Source organism: Sus scrofa, chromosome 1, assembly GCF_054392235.1.
Source record: "Sus scrofa isolate SSC_HxYL_T2T_F1_AM1 chromosome 1, Sscrofa_HxYL_maternal_Yorkshire_Landrace_v2.0, whole genome shotgun sequence".
Classification (NCBI taxonomy): Eukaryota; Metazoa; Chordata; class Mammalia; order Artiodactyla; family Suidae; genus Sus; species Sus scrofa.
Genome location: NC_139383.1, coordinates 177,028,101 through 177,040,305, shown reverse-complemented (window position 1 = coordinate 177,040,305; position 12,205 = coordinate 177,028,101). Strand labels below are relative to the sequence as shown.

Below are 12,205 nucleotides of genomic sequence, written 5' to 3'. Positions count from 1 at the left end.
CAGAGTAGGAGGGAGAAAGCTAATGAAAAAGTGTGACTTTAAACACAACCAGGCACATCAGACTCACCCAAGAGCAGCTTATTTATAGTTGTAAAAACATTCAGTCTGAACAGTCAGTTCTACCTCTAGAATATGAGGGCTTTTTAATCCTTATATAACGCCAATGTTACTTCTGAAAATGACATCTCAGAGATGAGGAAAGGAAGCTTAGCTTATTAAGCCTCACAATCTTGCCCCCTCCACCACTGCCAATGAAATTAGTGCCTAGGTGCAGCCTGTGTGCTTATGGCTCTGGTTGTCCCAAGGCCAGAGTCACGCTTTTCTATTGGCACCATTACTTTGGGGGGCAAGGAAAAATTGAGTGCCATGGGCCCCACGTGGTGGGGGAGACCTGAAATCCCACCCATCAGCTGGGCTTAAGGAGGGCTCAGTGGGAAAGGTGGACTTCACTGGCTTATGCCATTAGAGCCCGAAGCTGGGTGGCAGAGCTGGATGCCCTGGCCCATGATTACCAAGGTGACCCAGGAAGGTGGCTCCTTCCTGCTGTCACCCCCCTCTTGAGCCCTTCAGTGTCCCTAGTCACTTCTCTTCCTCTTCTGAGTGCTTGCCTTTTGTCTTCCTATGCTTTCTTGATGTGCATGGTTTGGGCAGGGGCATAGGTGCAGGGGCAGCCCAGAGAGTGAACGGACCCAGTCCACTGGAAATGACCCTGGAGGCCTCCCCTCAAGGAGCCAGAGCTCCCCGTCTTCCTGCCTAGGCATCACAGCATCGGTTTACCCTGCAACTAAAGACAAACTCCTGCCTTTGGGGTGCTGGCTGTCATAAATGTGGCCCTGCCTTCTCTGTCCAGCCTCTTCAGGAGCCACTGCTCTTCTCACTCAGGGCTCCAGCGCCATCAGACAGCTTTCGGTTCCTTGAAGCCAAAGGCTCTGAACTCTCTCCAACCTCAGGGCCTTTGCATAGGTTGTCCTGTATCCCTCCAGGTGTCGGGGTTAGCATTGCTTGCTCAAAACGCTTTTCCTGACTCCCATCTCAATCTAAATTAAACCTCACCATGACATTTATCACAGTTTGCAAGTATTATGTTTGTTTGTAAATTTATTTGGGATCTATGAGCTCAATGAGGGTAGAGACAATATCCCCAGTACCAAGCAAGTGTCTGGCACAAAATAGACACACAGTGAATTTTTACTGACAAAATGAAGAAGTAGGATTTACACACAGGGAAGCCAACTCAGTTACTACAAAGGAACATGGAAGGAGGAAAGGCATAGGGACACCGCTTGAAGGAGTGTCAGAAGGAAGGGATGGTGATGAGATTTCTTAGAGAAGTTGTGAAGCCCAAAATGGAATGGAACTTTGGTCCTGGATTTGGAGTTTGTTTCTAGAACATTCCTTCTTATTTTTATTTTATATTGGAATACAGTGGATTTGCAATGTTGTGTTAGTTTCAGGTATACAGCAAAGCGATTCAGTTATACATTTACATATATATTCTTTTTCAGATTCTTTTCCCATAGGTATTCCAGAATGTTGAGTAGAGTTCCCTGTGCTATGCAGTAGGTCCTTGTTGATTATTTTATATATAGTAGTATGTATATGTTAATACCAAATTCCTAATTTATCTCTCACACACACACAACCTTTCCCCTTTGTTAACTGTAGTTTTTTTCTAAGTCTGAGTCTGTCTCTGTTTTGTAAGTTCATTTGTATCATTTTTTTAACATTCTACATGTAAATGATATAATATACTATTTGTCTTTATTTGACTTACTTAGTATGATAATCTCTAGGTCCATCATGTTGCTGCAAATGGCATTGTTTCGGAGTTCCCTTGGTGGCGTAGTGGTTAACGAACATGACTAGGAACCATGAGGTTGCGGGTTCGATCCCTGGCCTTGCCCAGTGGGTTAAGGATCCCGTGTTGCCATGAGCTGTGGTGTAAGTTGCAGATGCAGCTCGGATCCTGCGTTGCTGTGGCTTTGGCATAGGCTGGTGGCTCCAATTTGACCCCTAGCCTGGGAAACTCCATATGCCGTGGGAGCGGTCATAGAAAAGGCAAAAAAAAAAAAAAATGGCATTGTTTCATTCTTTTTTATAGCTGAGTAATATTCCATCATATATATGTGTGTGTGTATATATATATGTATTTATATATATCACATCTTCTTTATCCATTCCTCTGTTGATGGACATTTAGGTTGCTTCCATGTCTTGACTATTGTAAATAGTGCCACAGTGAACATTGGGGTGCATAGATCTTTCAAATTATGGTTTTCTCTGGATATATGCCCAGGAATTGGATTGCCGGATGATGTGGTAACTAGAACATTCCTTCTTTCCCAAGATCCCTTGCTTGGTATCAGCTTGACCCATTTTGTGCTAAGAATAGGATGGGGCAAGAAGCTCCATGGCTCCTTCAGAAGCTGAGAATCCTGGCTGAAAGTTGAGCTATTAAATAATGAACCCAGGAGAAGGTGGCCAAGGGGGCAGCGGTTGCTTCCTGGTTTCAGGACTTGGTGTGGCTTCCTGGCTGGGGCACCCAGGGACACAGGCTGATGTGTATCCCCTCCCCAACATCAGGACGGGATTCTGCTGGGAGCCGTTGGCGCCTATGACTGGAACGGAGCTGTGCTGAAGGAGACCAGCAGCGGGAAGGTCATTCCTCTCCGAGAATCCTATTTGAAGGAGTTCCCAGAGGAGCTCAAGAACCATGGCGCGTACCTGGGTAAGAGCCGGAGCTGAGGGGTGGCTGATGGCTGGTGGGCATAGAGGGGACCTGGGGGATCCAGACCGGCCCACACCCAAAATGAGGGGCATGTCTGTGCATATTCTATGCTGATTCAAGCACAGTCAGGGGCCACTGCCTCTCCAGCTTGGCATCCACCACACCCAGCACCATGCCTGGCACTTCAGAGGCTCTTAATAAGTAGGTAGAAAAAATGACAAGCAGTGCACCCTGGCCTGAAATGTGTTTCAGTAGATGCTTCTAGACTGTAAGGCAGTTAGTCGTCTGTGTGTTTTCAGGTTTGAGCGCACTGAGCCTGCCTCCCCAAGGCAAAATGCAGGTCAAGAAGGAACCTACATATTTTCATGTGTTAAGGTTTACAGTCAAGGCAGAGGCTGGTTCCCATTAAGCCCCATAGGGTAATCATAAAAAGAAAAGTGTGAATCACTGCCCTGATGGTGCAGTCATTGCCTCCCAGCTGCAGTCCCTAACCCGCCAAATCCCAGTTACCTCTATTCCTGCAGGCGCAGACCTCTGGCCCCCCTTGCTGAGGCCCATCTGCCCCAGCCTTTCTGAAAGGCTAACCCAGGGCAAAGGAGCAGGGGGCGCATGCCCAGGGCTCCCATTGTCAGTGGGCCTTTCTGAGTTTCAGAACCAAGTCTACCAGCTGTGAAGTTGCTCATCACTGATGCTGCCTCAGACCCCACTTCCCTGTGAACCTTGGCCATCCAGACTCGGCAGGGGCTCTATCCACAGGTCCATCTTCTCCTAATGCTCCACCCTAGCCCCACCTTTGTCCCTCAGCTCTCCAGCCACACGCCCTGCCTGTGACACTGCGCACATTGTAATTACCTGATTTTCCATTCCCAGCCTTGGGGTTCTCAGCCAACAACAGGGCCGCCCTAGGGTGTGGGTTCCACTTAATCCAACAGCTGTGAAACCTGGACCGTGTAAGGAACACCTGGTCAATGCTGTCAGAATTCATGGTCCGCAGGACACAGCCCCTGCCCTTCCATTGTTGCCCAGCCAGTAGGAGTTGTGGAGAGACACGTACAGAGAAATTATAACACAGGTGAGGTAGGAGCTCAGATACAAACACAAATAAAGGAGGGAGAGATCGGCACACACTCACACACTAGGCAAGATGTCAGAAGGATGAAGGCCAGCACTCCTTTGAGTCCACCGCGTTGCATTATGCTCACAGTGGAGACACCAAGTAAGGGGCACAGGTGCAGTGCTAAATAATAGGGCAGATAACGTCAGCAATGGCCAGGGCCCCAGGGAGTGGGTGGTTGTGGCCCAGCGGGCTGGCACACTGTGGCTCCATGTGCCAGAGCTGGGGTCTGCACAGGTCTCCAAGGCAGGAAAAGATTTGAATATGCCAAGAAGGGCCAGACATAGGAAGGAGGTGTGGGGAGTGCCGGGTGCATTCAGGACACGGAAGCAGACCAGGGTGGCCACAGAAGGGAGCAATGGAAATGGGAAAGGGAGGGAAGGGGAGGCCAGGCTGCAGCAGGAGGCCTGGAATGCCAGGTTAAGGGGTTGAGCTTTTTCATGTCAGCAGTAGGGAGATGGTGAAGGTATCTGTGAAGGGGCAGTAGGTGGAATATTCATTCTCCCCACCCTCGGCCCGGCAGGGCCATCCTCCTCCTCTCAGAAGACGCTGGTGGGGTAGAGCCAGGATGAAGGGCCTTCATGAGGCCCGACTGTCTTGCCTTAACCATGGTCATGGCCTTGGGTGGGAGTCCTGAGAGAGTGCCCTTCTCCTCCTCCCTTGTTCAGTGAGGGCAGTGTCTGGGATCTCTGGACGATTCCTCCCTCTGTGCCCCAAGGGAGAGGGGGAAGTTGGAGGAGACTTGGGGAGAGGCTCTCCGCCCCCACACTGGGGAGGCTTATAGACTTCTGGCCACGGGTCCTCCTATCAGGCCTTGGGGGAGGCTGTCCAGCTTTCAGGGTGGCCCTGCCGGTCCGAGAGCCGCATGGGAACTGAAACCACAGCCAGCAGACAGCTGGGAAGCCGGAAGCTCTTAGCACTGCTTGGAGCTTTGAGAGTCGGCCCACGCATCCCCCTAGAAGGTTCAGCCCCCAAGACCCTCCCCCCACCACTGTCCCTCATTCTGAGGAAGCCCACATATACCCAGGATCAATTGAGAATATTTTCAGTAGTGCCACTGAGGGCTCAGCTAGGAAGAAATCTTGGCTCCACGGGGCTAACCTAACCCCGCCCTCACATACTTACAGCTGCGCTAAGTACATCCCCACGCGATGTACCTTTCAAGCCCCATTTCCCAGAATACACTTCCAAGAGTCAAAGATGGGGTGTCTGGAACCAGAGTACCCCACCTCCCAGCCATGGAATCGGCTTTTCTGTGAATCCCACAGCCACTCTAGAAGCAACCAGTAAGACCAGAGAGAGAATGTTAAACACACACACACACACACATACACACACATGGCAGAAGGAGACATCCACTTTCCAGAAACAGCTCAGAAACTGCCAACAAGGCCTGACGTCCATCTAAAAACTGGGATCCAGTATCCAGCTAAGCTGGCAGAACATGGGACTCCACTTTGCACACCTGCCAGGGCCCCACTTTCAGGAGCAGTACCTAAAGATGCTGCAGTCACTCCCCAGAGATGGATGGGTGGCTCGAAATTCACAGTGATTGGGCACAGATCCCGAGAACATGGGTTGGCAGCCTTTCCCCAAATAGCCCCTGGGTCTTCCATTTCCCTCTGTTTTGAGGGCGTACCTGTGGACTGAAAGAAGCCTAGGCTTCCTTTGAGTCTGCAAAGCTTTGGGGCTGCAGGAATCCCTGAGACCCCTCCTAAATGCCCCTAGCGGAGCAGTTCCTTGTCTCTGAACAGCTGACCCTTCAGTTTTCAATGACCCCTTAGCAGGGGGTTCTGACAGTGAAGAGAACACTGGTTTGTCCCCAGAGAGACAGTCGGTGGGGATCCAAAACAATGCCTACCCAATATAAAAAGAAGCACGAATCCTCCTCCTCTCTCCTCCCTCTTCCCTCATGCTCACCTGTGAGACAGGAGAAGCAGGTGATGTGTCCGTTCCAGGTCAGCAGTGCATTTGAGTGGCCCCACCTGGATCCTTGATGCCCACCAGTAGTGGGTGGGCACAGTGAGTTCTCCCCACCCCGTCCCCAAGCCCCGCCCATTCCAGGCCTCCCCAGCTGTGCCCTGTCTGCTCTGAATGCGCTCCCTTCAGCGGCCAGCCCTCCAGCACAGCTGTGAGCCACATGCCGAGTCCCAGCAGGGTCTGCGAGGACCCAGAGCCAGAGACCAGCCTGTCTCCTCCTGTGGCAGGGTACACAGTCACGTCGGTGGTGTCCTCTGGGCAGGGGCGGGTGTACGTGGCCGGAGCCCCCCGGTTCAACCACACAGGCAAAGCCATCCTGTTCACCATGCACAACAACCGGAGTCTCACCATCCACCAGGCCCTGCAGGGCGAGCAGGTAAAGCAGGGGAGGCTGGGGGCGGGGCAGAGGGAGGCAGAGCTGGAGGGAACGGTCGGGCTGGATGGGACTGCAGCTCAGCTCTCCCCTCTCAGGACTATCCCCAGACCCACAAACATCCTTCCTGGTTAGGAGGCTTATGTCTCCTTCAGACCCACCTTGGAGCTCATTCCTGCCCTGGAAAGCCAGGCCCTTGTCCCTGCTGCAGCAAGGAGAACCCCAGGAGAATTCACTTGCCCCCAACTTCATGGAGCATTGTCTGGCACATTCACCCAAACTCTACCCTTGACCATTAGTCTCTCTTTGGTCATGTCCAGAGTTCTGGGCTAGAGGCAGCATCCAGGCTATGGCTTCCCAGCTTGGGCTGCCAGGGCCCCTAAGCATCCTGAAGGGGCCTTCCTACCTTGGTACTGCCAGAAGTGGGAGGAATCAGGCCTCTATCCACAGCAAGGCCCCCTAGGTTCATCAAGATGCCAACTTCAGAGTTCCCGTCATGGCTCAGTGGAAACAATTTGACCAGCATCCATGAGGGTGCAGCTTCAATCCCTGGCCTCACTCAGGGATTAAGGATTCAGCGTTGTGTAGGTCACAGATGCCACTCAGATCACAAGTTGCTGTGACTGTGGTGTAGGCCGGCAGCTGTAGTTCCGATTCAACCCCTAGCCTGGGAACCTCCATATGCCTCAGGTGCACCCCCCAAAAAAAAGGACAAAAAAGGAAAAAGATGCCAACTTCTTTCCTTCACTGGAATGGGCACAGTGCAGAACTGTACAGCTGTCAGTGTCACCACAGGATGTAGGGGGTAACTAGGCTGTGCTGTTAAGAGTCCCGTTAAGACGGTCAGGAATGCAAGTTGGAAAGAGTCATTGAGGGTGAAAAGATCAGGAAACAGGGTTCTGATTCAAGTCATTTCAGCAGCACAGGACTAGCATGGTCCTGAGAAGCAACATAGCTTTTCTAAGGTTATAGAGCAGATTCACGGCTGGTTCAAGTTCAGAATCCAGGACTCTTGTGGGGCTCTCTGCGTTATGCTACTTCCTGACTCCCGACAATCCCCAAACTAGGCCTTGACTCCTCCTGCCTGGCAGCATCCAGCATCCCTGGCACCTTGGGCCTGAGCTGAGCTTATCATTGTTCTGGCTCGCCCTTGGCTCTCCAGAGCCTGGGAACAGCCCTGTCTGCTGCGCTTTCTGCTGCCTTTGACCTGTCACTGTGAGGACAAACTCTTCACCAGGTCTAACCTAAATCCCTTTGGCTGCAGGGAGCCCTTCTCCCACCACTCCTCTCCCACCCCAAGGGCACAGGAGGACCTGGGCACTGCTCTGTCCCCAGCCTCCATCCTGCCCGCCCACAATCTGCCCAGGCCTGGCCCTTTAGGGAATTCAAAGCTAGTCCTTGAGAGCTGGAGGGAATTCACTGATGAATTTATGACATTTTTACTGCCCGGTTCCGCCTCCAACATCCGAATGAGAAACCGCAGTGCTGAAGAAAGCGAAGTTAAGTGGATTCCAAATCACCATGACCCACATAGCTGAGGCCACATATTTAGACGGTGTCTCTCTCCTCCTCCCTCTTTGCTCTGTCTGCCTCTTCATTACTTTATGTAGGCACATCGCTTTCCTCCCCCACCCCATGTTTCTTCTTTAGTCTTCTGTATTTTTATTGCTCTCCTTAGTAAAAGCTTTTAATGCTTGAGGATAGATTTCCTCTGAAAACACACTAAGCTGGGGAGGGAGAATCTTGGGCTCGGGTGCAGATGGATTAGCATTCCAGCCCAATTTGGCTGTGACCATCCTTCTGACCTTGGGCAAGGGACTGGAGTCCTCTGAGCTTCATTTCCCTCCCTGTAAAAAGGACAGTGATCTCTCCTAAGACAGCATGAAGTTCCCACAACCCCAGGCTGTAAAGCATCTCTCACAGGGCCTGTCCTTGGAAAGGGCTCCTTTTCTTTCCTAAAGCGACCCCTTGCTCCTATAAACATTTAGTACCTCCTGCGTGCCAGGTGTGGCACCCAGGCCCAGAGGGGACATGGCAGGCACAGCACCCATGGTCAGCAGTGCCCTTGGAGGAGCAAGTGCTGGAGAGGGGGCTGGGGGTGTATGGAGGATGGAGGAGGGACCCCATTGCAGGGAGTAGAGTGGGGAAGGGCAGGGGTAGCTTCCAACAGCAAGTGACCTAGGACGACAGTCATCGCCTGGAAAGAGCAGAGAGAAGAGGGGCACAGGCAAGAGGAATATATCTGAGGGGGAAGCCTGGAACCCAGCCAGGGCCTGGGGCTTCTGGAGATGAGAAATCATGTGGTATGTTAGGAGGGGCTGTGGGAACCAGAGGGTGGGGGACACAGGCTGGGGATGGAGGGAGGCCAGTTCAGGAGGGTCACACTGAAGAGTTTGGGCATTTTCCTCCAAAGCAAGGGAGCAGCATGGTCAGCTGCTGGACACCACTCTAGCTCCCTGCAGAGGTGGGCTGGAGGGGCCAGCCTGGAGATTGGGGGGGGGGGGTGCTAGAAGGTGCCTCACCTGGAGAAGCAGCATCAGAATCAGAGGAGCAGAGTAGATGGATTCAGGACGAGTTTGGCATCCACCAGGTGGACTTGTGGAGGAGACTGCAGGAGAGGTGGAGGGTGGAGCCAGGGAGGACCCCCAGGTTTCTGACTGAGTGGGTAGAGGGTGCCCTCACTGAAGTGGGGACACAGCACCCAAGGCTGGAGAGGAACTCAGTGAGTGCTCAAAGGCTGAAACGAAATCATAAGTCACCATCCAAGGTACTGATTCCAGAGTTATTTGGAACATTCAAAATTGAAAATGAGCTAAATGTCCAATAATGTGGAATATTATAGAATCACCAATGATAATGCAGTAGAAAAAAATGTGACATAAGAAAATCCTCATGATCCATTGTTGTTTTTAAGTTAGTATGTAAACTATACATCCAGTATGGTCTCAGATTGTAAAAATAAAACCATGTACACATATGCAGCCCCCCTAGAGAAAACTGTCCAGAAGAAAATATACAAAAACATCCACGGTATAGTTAGATGTTTGGACTATGGATAACTTTTATTTTCTTCTTCATTTATTATTTTTCTTTTGCTCACTTTTTTGCTATTAAAATGTATCACTAGGAGTTCCCATCGTGGCTCAGTGATTAATGAATCTGACTAGGAACCATAAGGTTGCAGGTTCGATCCCTGGCCTTGCTCAGTGGGTTAAGGATCCCGTGTTGCCGTGAGCTGTGGTGTAAGTTGCAGGTGCAGCTCGGATCCCACGTTGCTGTGGCTCTGGCGTAGGCCAGCGGCTATGGCTCCGATTAGACCCCTAGCCTGGGAACTTCCATATGCTGCAGAAGCGGCCCGAGAATGGCAAAAAAAAAAAAAAAAAGTATCACTTGCAGACAAAATAAATGGCAATCAGTGAAATTAAATAACGGAAAGCTGAGTAGGGCGGGATGGATAGCAGAAGGAGAAAAGAAGGAGGGCCCTTCTCATTTGTTCCTCAGAAATCCTGAGTCAGAGGCTACCCTCAGTTTCCATCCGCCGGTGGGGCGAGGCCTCTCAGCAGCCCAGCCCCACGCCCCTGTCCCCATCCCTGTGCCGCAGATAGGCTCTTACTACGGGAGTGAGATCACCTCGGTGGACATTGACGGCGATGGCGTGACTGATGTCCTACTGGTGGGCGCGCCCATGTACTTCAGCGAGGGTGGAGAGCGGGGCAGAGTGTACATCTACAACCTGAGACAGGTACTGAGTCAGGGAGCCGGTCAGCTCTCCCGGGGCACTGGACCCCTGCCTTGATCAGGGAGAAACTTCCAGAGGGGAAACTGGGGCCAGCATCCGCCTGGGCAGCCAGGCCAGGGAGGATAGGAAGCCCTTCTGTCTTTGGGCTTAAGTGGTGGGAGAGAAAGGGGAAACGCAGAGGGGCTGCTGGGGAAGAAGGGTGGAGTGGGGATGCTGCAGGCCAGAGGAGGCCACAACCCTGATGGCCCTTGTTGAGTCCCCCTGAGCTTTTTCCTGCCCCTGGTTTTGCAGAACCAGTTTGTTTATGATGGAACCCTGGAGGACTCGCACAATTACCAGAATGCCCGCTTCGGCTCCTCCATCGCCTCGGTCCGGGACCTCAATCAAGATTCCTACAACGACGTGGTGGTGGGAGCCCCTCTGGAGGACAACCACGGAGGAGCCATCTACATCTTCCACGGCTTCCAAGGCAGCCTCCTGAAGACCCCAAAGCAGGTAATGCTCCCCCACCCCACCCCTGTGGATGGCGGAGCTAGGACTTGGAGTCCCGGTAGCTCACAGAGGAAAGGAGTCCCTTCTATCCTAGCTCTGCTGCCTCTCATCCAAGTTTTGCAATGAGTGCATTCATCTTCAAGACTTTCTCATTATCCCTTTGGACACCCTCTCCCTGCTTAACTTTATCTCCCCATCAGCAACAACAACATCCCAAGGACCTGAACCTCACTCACCCTCCATGTGCGTTCATTCATGCAGTTGCCTACACTTGGAAAATGATGCCTAGTTGGGCTTCTCTTCCCTGGAAATGCCTCAGGCTGGAAACAGTGCTGTCCCCCTGAGTGACCCATCTCAAGTCCCATGCCTTCAGGGTCATCACTTTTTTACCCAAGGTCGCTACTTATTTTATCTATTTTATCAATAACATAGTCTAATATACCACAGTTAGAGATACTGATGGGTTACCTGCCAGCTAATGTGTATTTACACCCACCAGGGAATTTTTTTTTTTTTTTTTGGCCGCTGAAGTATTCCAAAGTTCCCAGGCCAGGAATCGAATCCACACCACAGCAGGGACGACACCAGACCCTTCATCACTAGGTCACCAGGGAACTCCAGCTTCTTTTTTTTAATTGAAATATAGTTAATGTACAATATTATATAAGTTACGGGTGTACAAAATAGTGATTCACCATTTTTAAAGACTTCACTGCCTTTATAATTATTATAAAGTATTGGCTATATTCCACGTGTTGTACAATATATCCTTGGAGGTTATTTTATACCTAATAATTTGTACCTTTTAATCCTCTACCCCTGTCTTGCCCCCTCTTCCCTCTTCAGTGAGGAACTCTTTTATGACCACTATTTTAGTCCTGAAGAATGACTTCTTGATAGGAATTTCAGGTACCATGAAAGATCAGGAGAGGAGATAGCTTTCGGCTGAGGAAGTGTCCTGATGGTTTCAAACAGGCTTTCTCCAGGGCTCCCAATTGCATCCACCCATTGGTGTGGCCCTGCCCTGGGCTGTGCTAACAGTGCTCATGCCTAGCTCTTTCCTTCCACTCCCCACAGAGAATTGCCGCCACAGAGCTGGCGCCAGGCCTCCAGTATTTTGGCTGCAGCATCCATGGGCAATTGGACCTCAACGAAGACGGGCTCGTGGACCTGGCAGTGGGCGCCCTTGGCAACGCCGTGATTTTGTGGTTGGTTCCCCTGCTTTTCTTGACCCTTGGGCTCTCCTGAGGGTCCTGATGGACACAGGGTTTGAAAGACCTGCTTTGGGATGTTTGTCCCTTGTCTTTCATCACTGTCAGCCAAACTCACCCTGATCTTTTCCTGTCATGACTACAGATTTCCTCTTTATAGAACCACTGTTATTCTGAAGTCCAAATCCCTCTTCTAAATGCAAAAAAGCCCCTCTTGGCATTTTTCCTTAAAGTTCTGGCTACTTGGGCATTTCTTCCATTTAGCTTCTCAAGCTACTTAAAGGGAGGCTAAGGATATGCTTATCAGCTGAAAGGATCTCCTTCTCCCCTAGTGTGAAAGATTTCTTTCGTCCAAACCCCTGGTTTCCTTTCTCAGGGCCTCACTTCTGCACTACACCATCAGATATTTGTCATACATTTGTACTTGGCAATCTCTGTGTTGCAATGGTCTACTGCCTTTTTTTTAAAGGGGGTTTCTAAAAGTTCATCTATTTTACCATGTGATGTCAGCTACCATTTGAGCCAAAAAATATTAATATGAGCTAATTCTATATGTTAATTTTTTGCT

The 12,205-nt window shown here is 50.9% G+C and overlaps 1 protein-coding gene across 4 annotated transcripts in view; it reads left to right on the top strand.

Moving 5' to 3' along the window:
• Positions 1-12,205, top strand: part of ITGA11 (integrin subunit alpha 11) — a 124,614-nt gene that overhangs the window by 86,463 nt on the left and 25,946 nt on the right. For all 4 annotated transcript variants that reach the window (XM_021100519.2, XM_021100522.2, XM_084979167.1 and 1 more), the window contains 5 exons: positions 2,584-2,728; positions 6,050-6,198; positions 9,797-9,937; positions 10,226-10,429; positions 11,504-11,634. In XM_021100519.2, the coding sequence (XP_020956178.2) occupies positions 2,584-2,728; positions 6,050-6,198; positions 9,797-9,937; positions 10,226-10,429; positions 11,504-11,634 (770 nt within the window). The remainder of the gene's footprint in view (positions 1-2,583; positions 2,729-6,049; positions 6,199-9,796; positions 9,938-10,225; positions 10,430-11,503; positions 11,635-12,205) is intronic.